The sequence below is a fragment of the Podarcis vaucheri genome, assembly GCF_965113315.1.
Source record: "Podarcis vaucheri genome assembly, chromosome: Z".
NCBI classification, from domain to species: domain Eukaryota; kingdom Metazoa; phylum Chordata; class Lepidosauria; order Squamata; family Lacertidae; genus Podarcis; species Podarcis vaucheri.
In genome coordinates this window covers 38331027-38351198 of record NC_138758.1, presented here as the reverse complement: position 1 = coordinate 38351198, position 20172 = coordinate 38331027, and the positions used below count along the sequence as shown (strand labels likewise).

General features: G+C 46.5%; 2 protein-coding genes across 5 annotated transcripts in view; one reads left to right on the top strand and one right to left on the bottom strand.

Annotated features, from left to right (window-relative positions):
• The window catches only part of POMT1 (protein O-mannosyltransferase 1), a 28494-nt gene extending 17698 nt beyond the window's left edge, over positions 1 to 10796 (top strand). For all 4 annotated transcript variants that reach the window (XM_082208582.1, XM_082208580.1, XM_082208581.1 and 1 more), the window contains 6 exons: positions 784 to 904; positions 2080 to 2177; positions 3969 to 4082; positions 5289 to 5415; positions 6547 to 6724; positions 8595 to 10796. In XM_082208582.1, the coding sequence (XP_082064708.1) occupies positions 784 to 904; positions 2080 to 2177; positions 3969 to 4082; positions 5289 to 5415; positions 6547 to 6724; positions 8595 to 8769 (813 nt within the window). In that variant the 3' untranslated portion in view covers positions 8770 to 10796. The remainder of the gene's footprint in view (positions 1 to 783; positions 905 to 2079; positions 2178 to 3968; positions 4083 to 5288; positions 5416 to 6546; positions 6725 to 8594) is intronic.
• Positions 10797 to 11279: 483 nt separating this feature from the next.
• Positions 11280 to 18914, bottom strand: UCK1 (uridine-cytidine kinase 1). Its single transcript, XM_082208584.1, has 7 exons — positions 18695 to 18914; positions 17199 to 17358; positions 16196 to 16292; positions 15569 to 15711; positions 14156 to 14250; positions 12915 to 12963; positions 11280 to 12669 (listed from the first exon to the last, which is right to left on the bottom strand). The coding sequence occupies exons 1-7, from the start codon at positions 18836 to 18838 to the stop codon at positions 12482 to 12484; spliced, it is 876 nt and encodes a 291-aa protein (XP_082064710.1). The 5' UTR covers positions 18839 to 18914; the 3' UTR covers positions 11280 to 12481.
• Between the last annotated feature and the right edge of the window lie 1258 nt (positions 18915 to 20172).

The window sequence follows — 20172 nt, the reverse complement described above, 5'->3', positions numbered from 1 at the left end:
CTATCATAATGATTAAGGCCTTAAATGATAATTTTAGGTTATATGTTAGTGACTAAGTTTTCATTTATATATTTTTTAACTGTTGCTATATCTGTATTGTCCCTGTTATACCTAATTGCAAATTCAAATGTATCCCTATTGTGTTTTATGACTTCCTTGATATTGTATGTGGGCTGGAACCAGTCTGTGACCGAAATAATAAAATTCAAGCCTTGCCCAACTTGGGATTCTTGTTCTGGACTAGGAAGAGCTTGGCTGCTGGATCAGGCCAGGTCCAGCATCCTGTTCTCATTGTGGCCAACCAGGTACCTCAAAGGGAAGCCCACAGGCAGGATCTGAGCACAACGGCAACCCTCCCCTCCTGCGGTTTATAGAAACTGGTATTCAAGAGCATATTGCCTCCGGCTATGTAGATAGAGCACAAGCCTTCTCCTCGATAAATTTGCCCAGTCCTCTCTTAAGGCTACGTGGTCATCATCACTGCCTCTTGCAAGTGAATTCCAAAGCTATAACTCAGTGCTGTGTGAAGAAGGACTACAACTCCCATCAGCCCCTGCCGGTATAGCCAGTGGTGAGGGATGATGGACGTTGTAGTCCAGGAGCATCTGCAAAGAACCAGGTTGGTGGGGTGAAGCAGCACAGTTTGTGAGCTGCTGTGCTGTGGGCTTCTTTGCATCACTATCGGCTGCTATAATTTTTGTTTTGGGAATAAAAGACAGCCAGCATATTATTAACCAGCCTTCTCCCGCACAATCAGTTTTCTCTTCTTTCCCTATCCTGCAGCTCAGTGGTGCATCTCTACCCGAGTGGGGCTATCGGCAGCTGGAGATAATCGGGGAGAAGATTTCTAAAGGCTACCATCAGAGCATGCTGTGGAACGTGGAAGAACACAGATATGGGAAAAGTCAGTTCAAAAGCTGACTTTAAGACCATTATGCAAGCCTGGGAAAGTCTCCTGTCTGAAACCCTGGAAAGCTGCTGCCAGTCAGTGCCAACAGCACTGAGCTGATGTAGCACTGGTCTGACTCAGGTTCCTATTTAAAACCAGCTCAAGCATTAACCCAGTCAGGAGCAACCAGTAAGCAGCAATCAGGTCCCTTGGGTTCTCAGTAAATGGAGGGCAACAAACTCTTAAGGAGCAGAAGCAAGTTTTTTTAACTGCTATAATAATAAGCATAGAAACAGCAACAGGTGTTAGTATACAAAGTGAAGATAAGGAATAAACTTAAAGATACCTGCCATTTCTGCCAATGAGATTCCCAGAACCGGTGACAGCTCCGCTCTTACTTAGGCCAAAATATGCTTGGCACTTTACCTGAGCGGTCTAATCTGAAATCTCATCACTGGGGCTGGGGTCTTATATATTATTATTATTTATATTTACTGAATTTATATACCACCCTATACCTGCATCTGTAGAGGCCCTGTGCCAAGATTACATAGTCTTTGATATACATGTGCTCATGATGCCATCGTTTCCTCATCCACTTCTAAGGGTATGTCCTTGGAGTTCACACTTTGAAGTTGGCACATGAGGGAAGTTGTCCTCTTCCTGACCTTCCTGCTATATTCTCTGGCTGGCATCCTTGAACTTTTGCCATTACTTTCGTTATAGCAAATATATAAACAATAGAAACGACAGCTACATCAGAAGACAGGAGAAGCACCACCTAGTGCCTATTTCTCTGACACTACAGATCTTTATTCAGGACCATGAGGACTAGAACCTTGTGTTTACTTTTAGGGAAAGGCCCATAGTTCAGTGCAGAGCATTTGCCCTTTATGCAGAAGATCTCAAGTTCAATCCCTGGAGTCTCAGTTTGGGGCTGGGAGAGATTTCCTGCCTGAAACATTGGAGAGCCGCTGCCACTCAGAGTAGAGAATATTGAGCTACGTGGACCCCAGTGGTCTGTATAAGGCAGCTTCCTGTGTTCATTTGGAATGTGTTGCATCCAAGGACCTGCATGCTTTTAGAACTTTTTTTAAAAAGTGTTGTAGGGAAGCTTACTATTTCTTTTTCTCCCTCCCCTGACGAATTGGGTTATGTCTCAGACCAGTTTGTTTCGGCTTCTCTTTCAGGCCAGGAACAGAAGGAGAGGGAGGTGGAACTGCATTCCCCAACGCAGATCAGCATCAGCCAGAACCTCAGTTTCATGGCCAAGTTCACGGAACTGCAGGTGAGAAGCAGGGAGAGGTTGGAGGCAGCAAAGAGTAGAGTGGAGGAATCTCCCCACTGAAGCCCAGTGCAGGAGCCACCCAGTTGAAGCCTTGCACCATAAAGAAGACAGAAAGACCAGCCTGTTCCCATAGGAGAGCTTGGCATTGAGCTCACCTGTGGAAAACCTCCATACAGTGTTGATGGGAGTTGTTCTCTAACCCGGTGCCCTCCAGAGGTTTTTGAACTCCAGTTCCCATCAGCCCCAAACAAGGGATGATGAGAGTTGTAGTCCAACAAGATCCCTGACAGCCACAGGTTCCTCACCTTCCAGCTTCATAGGCTGACATAAATAGATTTTTAAAATGTTTTATTATTTCTGTTTCATTTGCAGGTGGAAAATCCATTGAATAGCTTGGGCATTGTGTGTGACTCACAGAAGGGGCTGGGTGGGCCAGACGAGCAGCTTTGGAGGCAGATGACCCCAGGCCCAGTACCTGGTATCTCCATTTAAAGGATGTGAGATACCTGGGCTGGGAAATCCTCTCGCTTGAAAGCCAAGCATCTCATCAGTGGAGACACAGCACTGGGCTGGGTGGACGCAGTGGTCTTGCTCAGTACAAGATGTAGGGCCAGTGATGAGACCCCTCTGGCCCTCCAGATGTCTCTGGACTGCAACTCCTTCCCTTAAGGTTGATGGGACCTTAGGGGTCCAGCATCATCAGGAGGGTTGCAAACACCCCGTCTGTGATAGCAGACAGTGGGATTGGGTCGTGGCTCATTTGTATCCATATGTCCTCAGCTTCATTCCTGGCATCTTCAGCCAAAAGGATCTCAGGTACCCAGCCTGGGAAGGACTTGAGATGCCTTGATAGCTGCTGGCTCTGATTGTTTATTATTATACTTTATATTTACTTTATTATTACATTTACCAAATCATGGAGATCAGGGATTCTCCTATGGCTCAGATGCCCAGCTCATGCTTATCTGCCTCCAGTACGGTGGGCCAGTACTCGCTACACGAAAGGGTTTTGCGGTTTTTGAGCTGCTTTGCAAGACGAATTTCCCTATGGGCTTGCTTCGCAAGACGAAAACGTCTTGCGTTTTTTGCAAGTTTGTTTCCTTTTTCTTAACACCCTTAATACAGTTGCGACTTGACTTCGAGGAGCAACTCATAGAACACAGTGTGGTAGCCTTTTTTGAGGTTTTTGGCGATTTTTGAAGCTTTTCCAAAACTTTTCTGACACCGTGCTTCGCAAGACGAAAAATTCGCTAGACGAAAAAACTCGCGGAACGAATTAATTTTGTCTTGCGAGGCACCACTGTACATTATAAATATTTGTAGTTCCCGAGACTTCAAGATGGCATACATGGTTATACCCTGTTTGTTTGTTTATGTATTGCATTTATATTCCGCCTGTTTCTCCAAGGAGATCAAGGTGGCTTACACAGTGTCCCCCCACCCCCAATCCTTGTTTAATCCCCACATCAGCCCTGTGAGATAGGTTAGGCTGAGAAACAGTGACTGGCCCTAGATCTCCCCTGAGCTTCCTGTGGCCAAGTGGGGATTTGAACCCTGGTCTCTGATACTCTGACCACTACACCTGGGGATGCTGCTGAACTTTGTAACCTGCCTGTCCCCCAAATCGTCACATAGTTATCAAAAGTGATTTGCTGGTGAGTAAGTAAGTTCTCATTCATATAAATATATTGCCCTACTCACTAGTTTGCAGTGCTAATCAGGATTAGGCCAGGGAACTGGTTGTAGCTGTATTGCTCTGAGAAGTTCTTAGTTGTCCTGTTCTGTTCTCAGTGGAAGATACTGACTCTGAAAAATGAAGACACAGAACACAAATATAGCTCTTCTCCCCTGGAATGGATTACCTTGGACACAAACATCGCCTACTGGTTCCACTCCACCTCGGGGGTAGGTTAATCGATTAACTGGCATTATTTATATATTGTCTTCCAAGAAAAAAAATGTTTGGTTGGCTTTCAGTGTTAGGAAACACTGAATCCGGCCATTGGTGCTCCTAGCTCAGTATTGTCCTCACAGACTGGCAAGTGAACTTGGGTCCTCCATGCAAAGCAGGATTCTCTGTTGCTGAGCTTTGGTCCTCCTGATACATTAAAAATACAATAAAGCTTCAAGTTTCAAAACCAGAAAGATTAAAACAGAGACTAAAAATCCCTATTGGAGAGCAGCTGGACAGAGAGCCACAAAACTGGACAATAGACATAGCTTACCGTAAAAGGCCCGGTAGAATGAATTTGAAAAACACTATTTACTGGATGCTGAAAAGACAGCAGACACGTCTTTCTACGGTGTGTGTGGGTGTGTGGGTGTGTGAGAGAGAGAGCTGTAGAAAGACATACCCACACCTTTTTACTACATCCAGGGAATCACTACTAAAAGTTTCTGTTTGACAGTTTGGACCCCTCTTCAGGACAGCTCCTTATTATGTGAGAAGTCTATCAAGACAAGCCTTATGGGAGTCATTTTTGGCCTAAAAGGCAGAGCCTACATTTTCAAAGGCCTGGTCACCTGGGAGCAGTTTTCTGCTTGCTACAGGCAATTGGCAAGTTGCAACCTTGTACAGGCAGGTTCCTCCTTAGTTTTAAAAGCCACCCCCCCCAAATGAACGATGCACTCCAGTTTTCAAATGTGAAGAAACAGATGCAAAAATAAAATAAAGGCATAGCTGCGATAAGACACTTCTAAGGGCCTCTTCACCTATTTATACTTTCTGCCAATAGAAGCAAAAATTAATGTATTGTATGCACCCTATGATTCTGTGGGAGTACAGAAAAAGGTAACATAGTAAGGAATGCAGCTTCCTGGGACTTAAAAAAGAACCCAGGTTTCTAGTCCTTATGGATGTGAAGTTTGCTTGGAAGTGTGTGGACTATATATTTTGAAATTTCAGAGTTCAAGAGCTGTTTTCTCTCTCTCTCCATTGGATGAAAACGGCTTTAATGCACCTCTCCTGGATTAGGGGGGAAATGAAGGTAAACTGATGTCAGGGGAAATGGGAATTGGAGTTTAAAGCATCGGGGGGGGGGGCTGTCACCAGAATGGGGAGGGCAAATTCCACAGCAGTGCTTTTAACATTGTTGGTTATTGGCTCTCTAGGCCCAGATCCACCTTCTGGGGAACATCGTCACCTGGATGTCTGCCAATGCAGCCACTGCTGCCTACGTGGCTCTGTTCCTGTGGTACCTGCTCCGGCGGAGACGGAATATCTGTGACATCCCTGAAGGTTAGATATTTCAGCTATTATCCCACCTCTTGTTTGTTTATTTCCTTACCCGTTTTACAACTCACAGCTTCAAACATAAATTTATATTCCCATAAACAGCTTGCAAAGTAGCAAGAAAAAATAAACTGCAATTAAAAAATACCACCACATCAACCCTGCAAGGTTGGTTAGGCGGAGAGACAGAAGCTGACCCATGATCTTTTTTTTTTTTAATAGAATTTTTATTCGTTTTACAAAGTTTTATAAACACAAACAAACACACAAACACACAAACAAACATGTATAATTTCGTATCCTTTGTTTCTTAAACCTTACTTCGCCGACTTCCCCATACCTCCCCTTTCTACATCCCAATTTCCAAAATTATTTCAGCAAATCCTAACACTTGATTTTATCGAATTTTTCCCTTATTCTTTTCTTTTACTTAATCTTTTACAGCTGTAACCCCCATTTTTCCCTAAAACCTCGACATTTTAATATTCATTAATTTTGCAATGTTTCTTAAGATAAATTTTGAATTTCTTCCAATCTTCTTCCGCCGTCTCTTTCCCCTGGTCACGGATTCTGCCGGTCATTTCAGCCAGTCCCATATAGTCTAGAAGCTGACCCATGATCACCCAGTAGCTTCATGCGCCTGACGGTGGATTTGAACCTGCAGAAAACTGATTGGGGAGAACTTGAGCTCCTTGGAGGAAAGTCATAATATAAATGGAATAGAATTAACAGTCCCTTATTAGTAAGGGCTGCAAGCTCAGTGGCAGAGTGCCTGCTTTGCATTCAGAAGGTTCAATCCTTGGCATCTCCACGTAGGGCTGAGTCCCTTACCTTATACCCTGTAGAGCTGCAGCCAGTTAGTGCAAACAGTATTGCACCAGATGGACCTACATTCTTACTTAATTCAGCACTTTGCTGGGAGCACGTGAACAAAAACTCCTACTTTATTTTTAGGGGAAAGGCTATAGCTTAGTAACGGAGCACCTGCTTTGCATGTAGAAGGCCCCATATTCAATCCTCAGCCTCTCCAAATAGGCCTGTGAATGTCACTGCCTGAAATCCTGGAGGTTTCCAGTCTGTGTAGACAGCCATGGTCTGTTTAATGCAGCTCTCTGTGTTGCCCCTTTATCCTGACAGAGGCATGGTGGCAGTGGGTGTCAGCAGGAGGCCTCTGCGTGGGAGGCTGGGCCATGAATTACCTCCCATTCTTCCTGATGGAGAAGACGCTCTTCCTCTACCACTACCTGCCTGCTCTCACTTTCCAGATCCTCCTGATCCCTGTTGTCTTGCAGCACACCAGCGAATACCTCTGTAGGTATGACTTCTCTTGCTAGGATTGCTCTCTGACAGGAGGCTTTATGTTACAGGGGTGTTGACAAAGCTTAGCATGTTCAGAGGCGGGTGGCGGTGGGGTCTGGAAACCCAAGTCCTACTAACAGCAAATGAAAGGATCAGCGTATGTTCACCCTGGAGAAGAGCAGATTAAGGGGAGACATTATGATTGACTTCAAATAACAGAAGATGGAACTGCCTTGTTCTTGTTATTCCAGAGATCAGGATTCAATCCAGTGGCTGAAAACAGCAGGCAAGAAGGCTATAGTTAAGACTTATTTGTTGGCTTGTTGGCTGGTTTATTATTTATAGCATTTGTACCCTGCTATTCAGCCATAAAGGACGCGGGTGGCGCTGTGGGTTAAAGCCTCAGCGCCTAGGGCTTGCCGATCGAAAGGTCGGCAGTTCGAATCCCCGCGGCGGGGTGCGCTCCCGTCGTTCGGTCCCAGCGCCTGCCAACCTAGCAGTTCGAAAGCACCCCCGGGTGCAAGTAGATAAATAGGTACCGCTTACCAGCGGGAAGGTAAACGGCGTTCCGTGTGCTGCGCTGGCTCGCCAGATGCAGCTTTGTCACGCTGGCCACGTGACCCGGAAGTGTCTCCGGACAGCGCTGGCCCCCGGCCAATAGATGTGAGATGGGCGCACAAACCCCAGAGTCTGTCAAGACTGGCCCGTTCGGGCAGGGGTACCTTTACCTTTACCTTTATTCAGCCATAAAGGCTCCCAGAGCGGCTTACATGATATCAAAACAAGGCACTCCCTACCTGCAGGTTTAAAAACACAGAAACCCACAACACACAAGGGAAAGGGGACAAGGAGGGAAGAGGAAAATCAAAACTCAAACACCAATTTCTAGACAGCTGTTCTGATATTGACCAGTTGCCACAGTTCAGAGGCAGGAAGTGCCTGGTAGAGTTGGACCTCCAGCACAACTGATGGAGTGAGCTCTTCTTCCTCTCTCTCCCATTGAGACAGCCTGATGGAATGACTTTCCCCAGATGACAGCTGAGGGACAGGAGGGCTGGCCTGTCTGTTGCAGCCAAGGCGATGGAGTGAACTCTGTTTCTCAGCTCTCCATTGTGAGAAAAGGGCTGTTTAGCAGTGGAACTGACTGCCTTAAGTGGTAGCAGGTCTCCTTTTGCTGGAGTTTTTAAGGCAGGGCTGGGCACTCCCCCATTAGGGATGCAAGAGTTTCATCTTGCACTGTGGACCCTGCACTGAACAGGGGCTTGGATCAGATAAAAACCCTTTCTTCCAGATTCTGTGGAGGAGCCTTATGGGAGCAACTGTGTTGGGAGCCATTAGAAAGCTCGGTGTTAGAAAAGACACCTCTGCTTTGCTTGCAGGTGGTCTCCGCTTCTGTCCCCAGCATCTCCAGATGAGGCTGTGAGCTGGCCCTTTCTGAAACATTGCCAAACAATGTAGACAATACTGAGCTAAATGAGCCATTGGCCTGACTTGATAATATGGCAACTTATTTAAATTAGCCCTTTATTCAGAACCATGCAGAGTAGAATCTTACTTCCGGGGGAGAGCTCAGCGGTAGAACACCTGCTTTGCTTGCAGAAGGTCCCAGGTTCGATCCCCAGCCTCTCCAGGTAGAGCTGGGAAAGACGCCTTTCCAAAAACCTGAAGAGCTGCTGCCAACCAGTGCAGACAGCACTGAGTTGGATGGGTCAAGCATCTGACTCTGTATAAAGCAGGTTGCTATGCTTAGAATAACTGTCACTACTTATATAAATTCAAGTGATGTTATTGCAATATTAAGAGGGGTAGAAGTTCATTGGTTGAGACAATCTTCCCTTAAACTGCTGGTTCATGTTTGCTTCAGCCTGTGTGTCTCTTCTTTATAGATCCAGACTCTCAAAGAGCATGCACAGTGCTCTTGTGGTTGCCTGGTTCTCTTCTGTTTACCTGACCTACCACACATTCCGACCGCTCACCTACGGGAAGCCTCCGCTCACCAAAAGTCAGCTCCAGGACCTACGCTGGAAGGACAGCTGGGACATCTTGATCAGCAAACACTAGTCTTGCAAGACAGGCAACAAACAGTCCCCTGGGCAACTTAGCCCACTGATCGTGTCTGCAAACACATGTACTCTGATTGCTTGATGTGAGGACTTAGAACTGGGGAGGCCTGCCTTGTTCGCCCACCTGAAGCAAAATGGGACGGCGTCGGCCCTGCTGCAAAAACCTTGCTTACTGAGGTTGTGCAGCTGTGGGTTTTGGCAGGGATGGATTGCCAGGGTGTTCCCCCATGAAGTGAGAAAAAAAAGAGTTTGGATTTGATATCCGACTTTATCACTTCCCTTAAGGAGTCTCAAAGCGGCTAACATTCTCCTTTCCCTTCTTCCCCCACAACAAACACTCTGAGGCGAGTGAGGCTGAGAGACTTCAGAGAAGTGTGACTAGCCCAAGGTCACCCCGCAGCTGCAGGTGGAGGAGCAGGGAAGCGAACCCGGTTCATCATATCACGAGTCCACCGCTCTTAACCACTAGACTACACTGGATCTCACAAGTGTGTTGCAAGATCTTGCCAGAAGCTGCTACTGCTCCTTGCTTCTCCCATGGTGGCGGTGGGGGTGGGTACCCGTTGGGGTTAGATGCAAGAATGGTCAGGCTGTCATAATTCCACTGTTCATTCAGCCTTGCCCATCCTGCCAACTGAGGACCAGTTTTGACACCACCTTTTAAACTGAAATGGAATAATAGAATTGTAGAGTTGGAAGGAACCCAAGGGCTGTGTAGCTCAACCCCTTGCAATGCTGGAATCTCAACTAAAGCACCCATGACAGATGGATCAATGAAAACCATTGATTCGGAGTCCAAAATTTGGGAGCTGTAGCATTTTGCTATTCCCTTATGCATTAAGCAACAGGATAAAAGGTGGCATCAGAATTGGCCCACTTTAAAGCAGTATTCCCACTCTTGTTTCTGGTAAACTAGAGTCCAGGAGGTTGAATATGGTTGGCAGCCGAGTCCATCTCTTGCTGAACCCAGATCAAGTTCTGTGATTCTGCGGCACAGGCAAAGTCTTGTTGCTCAAGAGGAAAGGGTGATGGTCTCCAGAGAATGCAGAGGCACTGCTGGGCAATGTCTCACCTTGGAGTTCTGTGTACTGTAAATTATTTTATTTGCTTGTTGGAACTGTATGTATCGTTTTAGAATGAGAGTGGAGCACAATCAGTGAATAAAATGTAGACAAGGGATGAGAAATAATTGGAAGCTGGGCAGCTTTTTAAAAAAATAAGAAGAAGAGAAACTTGGCCTAGAGTGCTAACAAAGCAGATGGCACAGAGTGATCTTCAACTCTTGTTTTAAACCCTGCCTTTTAGATAGAGCCTTCCTCCTTAAGGAGGGAGTTTAATGAACTTTTTTTTTTTTGCCCTTCACCTTGAAGTGGACTGTTCTCCTATTGAGAGTATTTTGGGAGGACCTTCTCTTACAGATATTACAGAAGTGGCACCTATACCTGCCAAACATGGGTCTTCTCTGATTCTGCAAGCACTCCAACTCATCTCAAGCAGTGATAGTGAACCTGTTGCCCTCCAGGTGTTTGTTGCCGAACCACAGATCCCATCAGCCCTGGCTCTCCTTGCTAGGGCTGATGGGGCTGTAGTTCAGAAAACTCTGGAGGGCCAAAACTTACTCATGCCCACATTAGGAGCAGGGTAGCTTAGTATTGCAACAGAGAGTGGGAACCAAAAAGGGCTGAGTTGAGAAGTAGGAATGTTGCTGTTTAGAGAAAGGCAGTATCATTAATTGCATTAGAACAGTTGTTCCTCTAAGAGCATTGCTGATGCCTTTCCTCCTTGGCACTGTGTTAAAACACATCTGAATACTCCAGACCAGCAGACTGCGAAAACTTCAGCTTTTATAGAGGTGGGCAAACTTCCTGATGATCAATTAAGCAGGGGCATTTGATTAGCAGGACCTGCCTTCTACTTAGTCCCTTAAGTCCTACGGAAGCAGTAAGGGTGTAACTTAAGTTTTTCACACGTAGCTTCCCCGTTTTGGTTTCATTTTTGTTAAATAAATCATGACACTGTGTAGTATGTTGTGTTGTTGTTCATCTGAGGTTGTATTTACCTAATTTTAAGATTTGGTAAGGAATAGATGATGATGATGTCTTGATATGTAAAACCACCAAATTCAAAGAGGGTGTACTTTCTTTCCCCCATGACCTTTTCCTCCAAGGAGCTCAAGGTGGTGAACGTGGTTCTTCCCTCCTTGCAGTGAGTGGCCCAAGGTCACCCAGTGAGCTTCATGGCCAAGCAGGAATTAAAACCCTGGTCTCCTAGATCTTTAACCACCACACCATGATGGACAGTTCACTGTCTCCTCTCTCAGCTGAACAGAGCCTCCATAAACCTGGATAATTCCTGTTGAACAAATTTTGGCAACTACTGTATGATTAGTGTACTTGAAGCCAAGGTAGGATTTGCACTGACCATATTCCTTTTGATTATATTATGAAGGTTCATACACAACACACACACACAATGGAGGAAGGGAAAAACAACTCAGTCATGTGCCATTTTTCCATGTTTTATTTATTTATTAACAAAGCCAAAACAAACCAACTAACTGAGAAGCCTTGCTTTTAGAAAATGTAGAGCTGGCAAGGCCTCACTTTTACCACTTGCCTGGGGGTTAAAATGACTCTATAAAAACCACTGACCAGGTATTTTCCAACGTCAAAACAAGATTTCCGAACTTTGAAAAATGCCACCTGGTAGTGGCAGCGATAGCAGCACAAATGCATTTTAATAGAAAAACATTTTAGATGAGGCAAACACTGTTTACTTAGTGGTGATTACTGATCAAAGAAGAATCTACCACTCGTTAAAACTACAAGTCAACTGGAAGCCATAAAGAGATGGATTCTGCCATTGCCCACAGCTGATCTCAGCGGTTGCCCCTTGTCTTGCTATATAGAGAGCGCAGAACTGCCCAGTCAGTTCTCTCTATGTCAGCTAGATGCAGTCTGTGAAAAGACAGCTGCTTTATATTTAAAAACACACATCCTCCTAAGTCTATCCTGTCGTTACCTAGTGGAGTGCATAAAAACACCAAAGTTACCCCCCTCCGGGTCTTTGAGAAAGCACCATATAACTGAGAGATAGAAGGGGGCAGGCTACCCCCCCTGGTTGCCAGAAGATAATGGTGATGCTGGATTTTTTTTTGTACTAAAATGATTCTGGCTTTTAAAGCTAATGGGCACCCTTTACTTCTTTCCCTTAGCAGAGAGACAATACGCGGCAGAAGAAAAATTGCACACCATTCCACACGGCCCTTTCCTATCTCAAAATATTATGCAAAAGTCTTGCTGTAATGAAATGAATTTGCAGGGAGATAAATTTGACTTTGAAAAGCAGCCTTCTGGTCATCACTCCTGTGTCAAATTATATTGGGGTGGGGGTGGGGAGAGAGAAATAGGGAACAATTTAAGCACAAAGACAATTTGCTTGCCTGTGGCAGACCCATTTTCTTTCCTAGAAAATTAAAAACCATGGTAGGCAAAGACTAGAGAGAACACCAAAAAAAGGAGCACTTTTCCTTTTAACTTCTCGGGCAGATTTAGGTACTAACTGAAAGGAGAGAAACTAAAAACAGAAGGCAGTTTAAAACCACAGATTTGTCACCTCTTGGAAGAGAATATGGAGCACTGAAGGGCATCCAAAGGGAACCTTGGAACCGGTCAAAAGTCCAGCTGGTGTGGGAGGGGCTTCCGGCCGCCTTAGTGGGGGCGGCTGCTGGACTCCAAGTGGGACCGTTTGCCGGGAGCAAGCAGGGGGCTGCTGTCTACTTGCTCAGGGAAGGGCCTCTTGGAGGAGCGTCCATGCTCGTTCATCGTCCCACGCTGCCACTTGCAGAGGTCACCATTAAGAATGTCCTGGATATGCTGCACAATGAGGTTTATAGCAACTGCCGGAAGAAAGGCAAGAGGTGAGTGGAGGAATTAATTACGGGAAGGGGACAGAGGTCAGTGGCAAACTAAGCACAGGGTCTGGCATCTACATTATTGCTAATTATTACAAAGGAATCGAGGGGCAGGTGGTGGAAAATTCCAGCTAATAACCATCCTTTCAGAAGTCTCTGCATCTTCTTTGCCTGGAATGAATATACAAAATGAGCCTTCAGGAGCCTAGAATGGCAAAAATGCCTCTTACCCATGTTGTCCACTCCTCGAGGGATAATCACATCAGCGTATTTCTTGGTCTGGAGATAAGAAATACAACAACTGTGAGTCTATGAACAAACCACCAGAGCTGCCTCTAGTGCCCTCTAGGCATTGGTGGACTCCCAGCATCCCTGAACGTGCCCATTCTGGCTCAGTCTGATGAGAGCTAGAGTCCCAACCACATCTAGAGAGTTCCAAGTGAGGGAAGGCTGCTCTGGAGACACCTGACCTCTGCCTTTAGGGCAGAAAGGGAGCAAGGAGGCTAAGTCCATGTGGACTTTGTGAAGACGCTTCCTCTTGTTACTGGTGTCATTTATGACAGAGGAATCTTCCTCAGATCAGATTACCGTTCCCTTCCGGGCAACCCTCCAAAAACCACATGCCAGTGATGGGTGGGACCGGAGGCAAAAGCAGATGGGGCAACTTATAAATTTTACCTTTGTAGAAACTAGCCTACTATACAAACACTGATGCACTCAACTCCAGCACCCAGACAAGTGAGAGGCATCAGTGGAGTTCAGGGAAGCATTCCAGCCAGGGAAATACATGCTTTGCAGCAAGGGCTTTGAGAGATGTAGCCTGGGGGAGTGTTCTGAAGGCCTGATACGTCTGCAAGGCTTACAGTTTCCCAGGGCTGGCTTTTCACAAGCTACTTTGGAGAACACACCCCACCAGCCCCAGCCACCACAGCCAACAACCAGGGAGGGATGGGAGCTGTAGTTCAGAACATCTGGATAGCACCAGGGGTTAGGGAAGGCTGTCAAAGAGGCACAATTCTTTCTGGGATGCAAGAAGTCCCTCTGGGTTCCATTCCCAGGTGAGGCTTTGTCCCAGAAGAAAGCAGGGAACCACACAATTAAGCTCAGTGGAATAACACAATTTAGGACACAGAAAGCCCCAGATCAGCATCTCCACCTAAAATAAATAACCAGAGAGCAGCTGATGGGGAAAATACCTCCTCTCTGCTTGAGACTCAGGAAAGCTGCTGTCAGAATAGACACTACTGAGCTAGATGACCTAACAGTCTGACCTGGTTTAAGGCCACTTCCTATATTCCTAACATGAAGGGGAGGGGGAAGAAACCATAGGTTTGGTTCCAAGCCAATGTCTATGAAGCCTCTCTTGAGACAGCCAGAGAGATGCTGCGAGGGGGGAATGCTCCTCCACCAGCCTTCCATGCTTCCGAAATAGACTTGAGAGGGAGGAGGGGGGGACAAAAGATTCTGGTACCGGCAAACAGAACTCTTCGAAGGCAGGCTTGACAAACGTTGTGTACTGGGTCAGGATCTGCTCCAGGTCCCTTCCCCGCTTCATATCCCGGAGAACTACAGCCGGAGGAACCAAACAGGGCAGTTTAAAGAGACAAAAGAAAGTCTTTCTTCAAGCAGCACAGAATTACAACCACAGTTCAAGTCCACAAGATGTAGTGATGGCCAGCAACGTAGAATGCTTCAAAAGAGGACTGGACCAATTCAAGGTGAATAATAAGGCTATTGATGGCTACAAGCTACAATGTCTATGTTCTGTGTTCCAATGTTGGTGACAATATGCCTTGGCATATCAGTTGCTGGGAATCACAAGTGCTGTTGGTCTCAGGCCCTTCTTGTGGGCTTCCCATTATGGCTTCTGGTTAACCATTCTGAGTACAGGATGCTGGACTAGATGAACGAAATACCTGACCCAGAAGGGTTCTCCTTATGTTCTTAGTCCAGAACATCTGGAGGTTGGGGAAGATGTAGTGATGTCCTCCCCCTTAGATGGCTTCAAATTTGTGGAGGAGAGGCTATCAATGGTTACGAGTCACAATGTCTAGGTTCTACTTCCATGGTCTCCATTCTACTTCTCCCTAACATATTTAGAAAATTGCTTCCTGTATACCCAAGGGATGAGGAACCTGCAGCCCCCTGGATGTTGTGGGACTCCAACTCCCATCAGTCTCAGCCAGCATGGCCAAGGATCAGGGATGCTGGGAGTTGGAAGTCCAGCAACATCCAAAAGGCCTTAGGTTTCCCCATCCCTGACTGAAGTAGCAGCATTCCTCTTCAATGCCTCTGTTTAGAAGCATAAGGATGCAGGTGGTGCTGTGGTCTAAATCACTGAGTTTCTTGGGCTTGCCAATCAGAAGGGTGGCAGTTCAAATCCACACAATGGGGTGAGCTCCCATTGCTCTGTCCCAGCTCCTGCCCACCTAGCAGTTTGAAAGCACACCAGTGCAAGTAGATAAATAGGTACCACTGTGACAGGAAGGTAAACAGTGTTTTCGTGCGCTCTGGTTTCCGTCACGGTGTTCCGTGGTGCCAGAAGCGGTTTAGTCCTGCTGGCCACATGACCCAGAAAGCTGTCTGTGGGAAAACGCCTGAAAGTGAGATGAGCACCGCAACCCCATAGTCGCTTTTGACTGGACTTAACCATCCAGGGGTCCTTTACCTTTACCTCTGAAGAAGCATTTCCTAATGAGAAAAGATATCTTTTTTTGATCAGGGCTGGAGAATCTGTGACCCTCCAGATGTTGCTGGACTCCAGCTCCCATCAGCCCCAGACAGCATGGCCAATGGTTTATGGGATAGTGGAGGCAACATCTAAAGAAGTTTCTGACCCCTGTGGTAAAAGTGTTTAAATAAATTCCAATAAACCAGGGGTTACCTCTCCGGGAGAGCCTGACATCTGAGTCCGTATCAACGAAAAGACGGAGATGAAACATGTCCCGGATGTCTTGAGTATAGAATACCAGAATCCCCTCAAAAAGCACCACATCTGCAGGGTAGACCATAGTCGTCTCAGGCAGCCTGCAGTGGACATGACACGGAATGGCAAGATGTGGTTAAGAAAGGTCCCAGTGTGACTGTTCCAAATGCCCAGGGAGAACATCTGGAATGTCATGCTTCCCGTTTCAGCACTTTAGAATGCTTGAGGGGGCTGGGGATGTTTAGCCTGGAGAACAGGAGACCGAGAGGTGATAGGACAGCCATATTCAAAGAACTGAAGGGCTGTCACATGGAAGAGGGAGCAAGCTTGTTTTCTGCCGCTCCAGAGGGTAGGACCCAAACCAATGAATTCAAATGACCTTAGGAAGATCTTTCTGATGGTAAGAGCTGTTCGCCAGGGGAACAAGCTACGTCAGGATGTGGTCATCTTTCAGGGATTCTTTAGCTGCTATCCCTGCAATTGTAGAGGGTTGGACAAGATGACCCTTGGGGTCCTTTCCAACTCTACAATTCTAAGACCACATTTTGCCCAAAACAAACAAACAAACAGGAAATGCATACTGACCTGGAATGGGTCACAAAATCGTACGTTGGAACCTCAACCGTTTGGCCATCCACAATATTCTTCAACGTCATTTGCATTAATTCATTGTCAAAAGCATCTGTGCAATGCAAAAAAATAAGGGTGGCCAAACGAAACTGGGTCAGCAGCAGAGGCAGTTTCAGATTTAAGATGCACTAAAGTCAGGCACTATGACGGTGGCACAAAAGCTGCTTCCACGCAGTCTGATCTCATGTACTGAGGACCCATGCAGGCGATGTGAATTACTGGTCCCATATCACAGCAGCAACTAACAAATAGGGCTTTATTACCTGTTTGACAGGTGGGATGTGGAGGCAATTTCACCTACTCAAGGGGGCAAACGCAGATGGCTCTGTGCAGTGCTAGCCCTGCTCAGAGAAGAACCACTGGCATGGATGGCCTTGACTTAGGTGCTTAAATTTCAGTGGGTCTACTCTGAACAGGGCTTAGCTGGCCGCAACATAAAGCTATCTATAGACAGCATCTTCAAATGCAAGGTGTTTTTTAAAAAAAATAAATACAGTGGTACTTCGGGTTAAGTACTTAATTTGTTCCGGAGGTCCGTTCTTAACCTGAAACTGTTCTTAACCTGAAGCACCACTTTAGCTAATGGGGCCTCCTCCTGCTGCTGCTGCTGTGCTGCTGGAACACGATTTCTGTTCTCATCCTGAAGCGAAGTTCTTAACCCGAGGTAATATTTCTGGGTTAGCGGAGTCTGTAACCTGAAGCGTATGTAACCTGAAGCGTATGTAACCCGAGGTACCACTGTAAATGAATGCTGGGTTTAATTTTTAAAAATATAGACAATATTTGTTCCCAAGATTCTCCAGATCACAGGCTGGAAAACACAAAGTGAGACTGCTGCTGGATGCCATGAGCATAAAAATGGGGGGCAGACGTCCACTCTGAGGGAGACCCTCTTTCCCATCCATAGGACTGCTAAGTCTACTGTCTAAAAATTACCCGGCTGCCCCACTGGGTATACCTGGGTGATCAAAGTTGTACTGTCCCTTCAGGGCTTTTGCCTTCTGCTCCGTCGTAAGCACTTTATAGAACCGATCCTGGCTGAGGATAACGACTTTCCGCTGACGGTGATCCACTTCATTTTGCCCCACCAACTCCATGATTTTCTCACACACTGTCGACTGCCCGGGAGGAGAATTTGGAACACATCAGAAAAACAAACCAACCTACGCACGTGGTCGAAATTTCTCAGCCTAACATACCTAAAACAATTAACATAGCACTGAAGTCCACGAAGGAAGAGGCAGATAAATTTAAACTGAACAGAAGGAGAAGACCCTAGAAGCCAGAAACCTTACAGTGTCTGCTTTACCATGCAAAGTAATGAGGGACTTGGGAGGATTTGGGGGGGGGGGAGAGTAGTGGTAGATCTACATTTTTGGGGCCTTGAAGCTTGAACTGTTATGGTGGCCCCTTCCCAACCAGCAAGAAGGTCTGGGTAACCATTGTTATCTTCTTCAGTGGGTTGTGCCACAACAGATCACAACAATTTTCAAAGAAATTCTAACTACTGCACCTCACATTTTGATTAAAATTGCTGTACTGGATTATCTTGCATGTCAAAGTCACTGGTGTGAATAATAATAATAAAAAAAATCCTATGCCTTATTGTTTTCTAGTTATGGGGGGAGGAAATGAAAAATAGGGGAAATTTGGGGTGTCCTTTTTAAAGAAAAAAATGTAAGGTATGTGGACTAAACTCACTCTGGGATTAGGAGCTCTGAAGATTAAGTTTCAATAGTTTCAATATAGATCATCTCTCCCTGGAGACCGAGAGAAGTGAGGATACACTGCTCTGCCTCCTTTCTTTTAGCAAATGTTTTGTGCCACTGGGGAAGTGGTAATTCTGTATTGATTTGTTTTGGATGTTTGTATGTGATGCCAATAAAAGGTTTGATGATGATGATAACAGATCAACATCTGCCCCTGGATGGTGGAGAGGGAATTATAGGCAAAAATACACCGTGGAGTAGGGGCTAAAAAGTGTCAGACTAGACCCTGGGAGAGATCAAGGCTCAAAACCTCCCAGCCATGAAGCCCACCGAGTGACCTTGAGCCAGTTCCATAAGTGTCTCAGCCTAACCCACCTCACGGGGTTGTTGTGAGTAGAAAATGGGGCGGCGGGGGGGGGGAGAGAAGAATACAAGTGACCCCCTTGGAGGAAAGATGAGATACAAATGTAAGAATAAATGCAATATAAGCATCACCATCATGATCCGGGACGTTTAAAGGTGTCAGGAGAGATACAGGGAAAATTCTCAGGGATTTGAAGCTTTTGCAAGAATCGCGCACAGGTTTTAACTGGTCCGCAGTGCAATGCAATGCAATGCAATCAGGAGAATTAACTCACATTCTGTTGCTTTGCTTGCAATATCGTTATTTTGTTGCTGCATTTTTATTTTGCACTCTGGCAGGGGCGCGGCGGCCCACGTAGCCAGGGAGCTCCAGTTTACCTACCTTGCCGCTGGCGGTGCCTCCGCTCACCCCGATCAGGAAAGGACGCGGATGCGGCCGCTCCGCCTCCCCGGCGCCCGGCAGGCTGCTGCTGCTACTGTTACTACTACCGCTGCACCCGATGCCATTGCTGCCCGTAGTGGCCATGGCTTGGGCATTGCAGAAAGGGCCGGCCCCGTCTCAGATGCCGCAGCTGCCACTGCCCCAGAACGCAAAGACTCCGTCTCCCAGCAACCACAGCGCGGCGGGGAGCGCTCCGTCGGCTCACGGGCGGGCCGCGGGGCACGCTGGGAAACGAAGTTCTTTAGCCTCCTCCGGAGAGCTTGCGCAAAGTCGGTTGCGCACGAAGGCGGTAGTGACAAGAGGCGAGGCGGGGACGCCGGGGGCGGGGCTTTCGGGGTTAGGAGGCGGGGCTGAAGCTGGGAAGGAAGCGCAATAAAGTGCTGCAGCATAGGATTAAAAAAAAAGTTAAATACTTGGAAATCCGAGCAACTATAATCAACCAAATTTTGTTCATTGCGCTGCACCACACTTAAGGCTGATTTAAAGTGCATTACTCACTACCACCACCAAGAATCCTGCGTACTGCAGTTTGTTATGGGTTTTGGGAATAGTAGTACTGTCAATGGATTATCTACAATTTCCAGGATTATTTGGGGGAAATTATGTACTTTAAATGTATGCCATGTAGACTTGTGACATCCATGTAGACTTGTGACATCCAACTAACATAGACTTGTGACATCCAATAGACTAACAATAGACTAGCTTATGCAAATTGTTTATTAAATTTCTTTCACACAGTTACTTTCAAAAGGAGCCCAGGAGTGGCAGAAATACTATTAAAAATAAAATAAAATATATTTAAAACCATTTGTAACATCTAAAATAATCCCTCATCCTCCAGCAGCTTCAGGGTTAACTGAATATCTGAATAGGACTTGGCAGCAGAAAGTAAAACAGCTAACCCCAAATCACATTCTGAAGCTGGGGCAGCAGTGGCAGAGCAAGCAGAATTGGAATGGAGTAACCGTCCACTGGGACGCGGGTGGCGCTGTGGGTAAAACCTCAGCGCCTAGGGCTTGCCGATCGCATGGTCGGCGGTTCGAATCCCTGCGGCAGGGTGAGCTCCCGTCTTTCGGTCCCAGCTCCTGCCCACCTAGCAGTTCAAAAGCACCCCTCAGTGCAAGTAGATAAATAGGTACCGCTTTATAGCGGGAAGGTAAACGGCGTTTCCGTGTGCAGCGCTGGTGCTGGCTCGCCAGATGCAGCTTCGTCACGCTGGCCACGTGTCTTCGGACAGCGCTGGCTCCCGGCTTCTTAAGTGAGATGGGCGCACAACCCTAGAGTCGGTCACGACTGACCCGTACGGGCAGGGGTACCTTTACCCTTTATCTTTATCCGTCCACTGAGCGCTGGACAAACACCCTTGCACCATGATGATAGGACTGGAAGCGCCTGCACCTGTGAAACAACTTAAG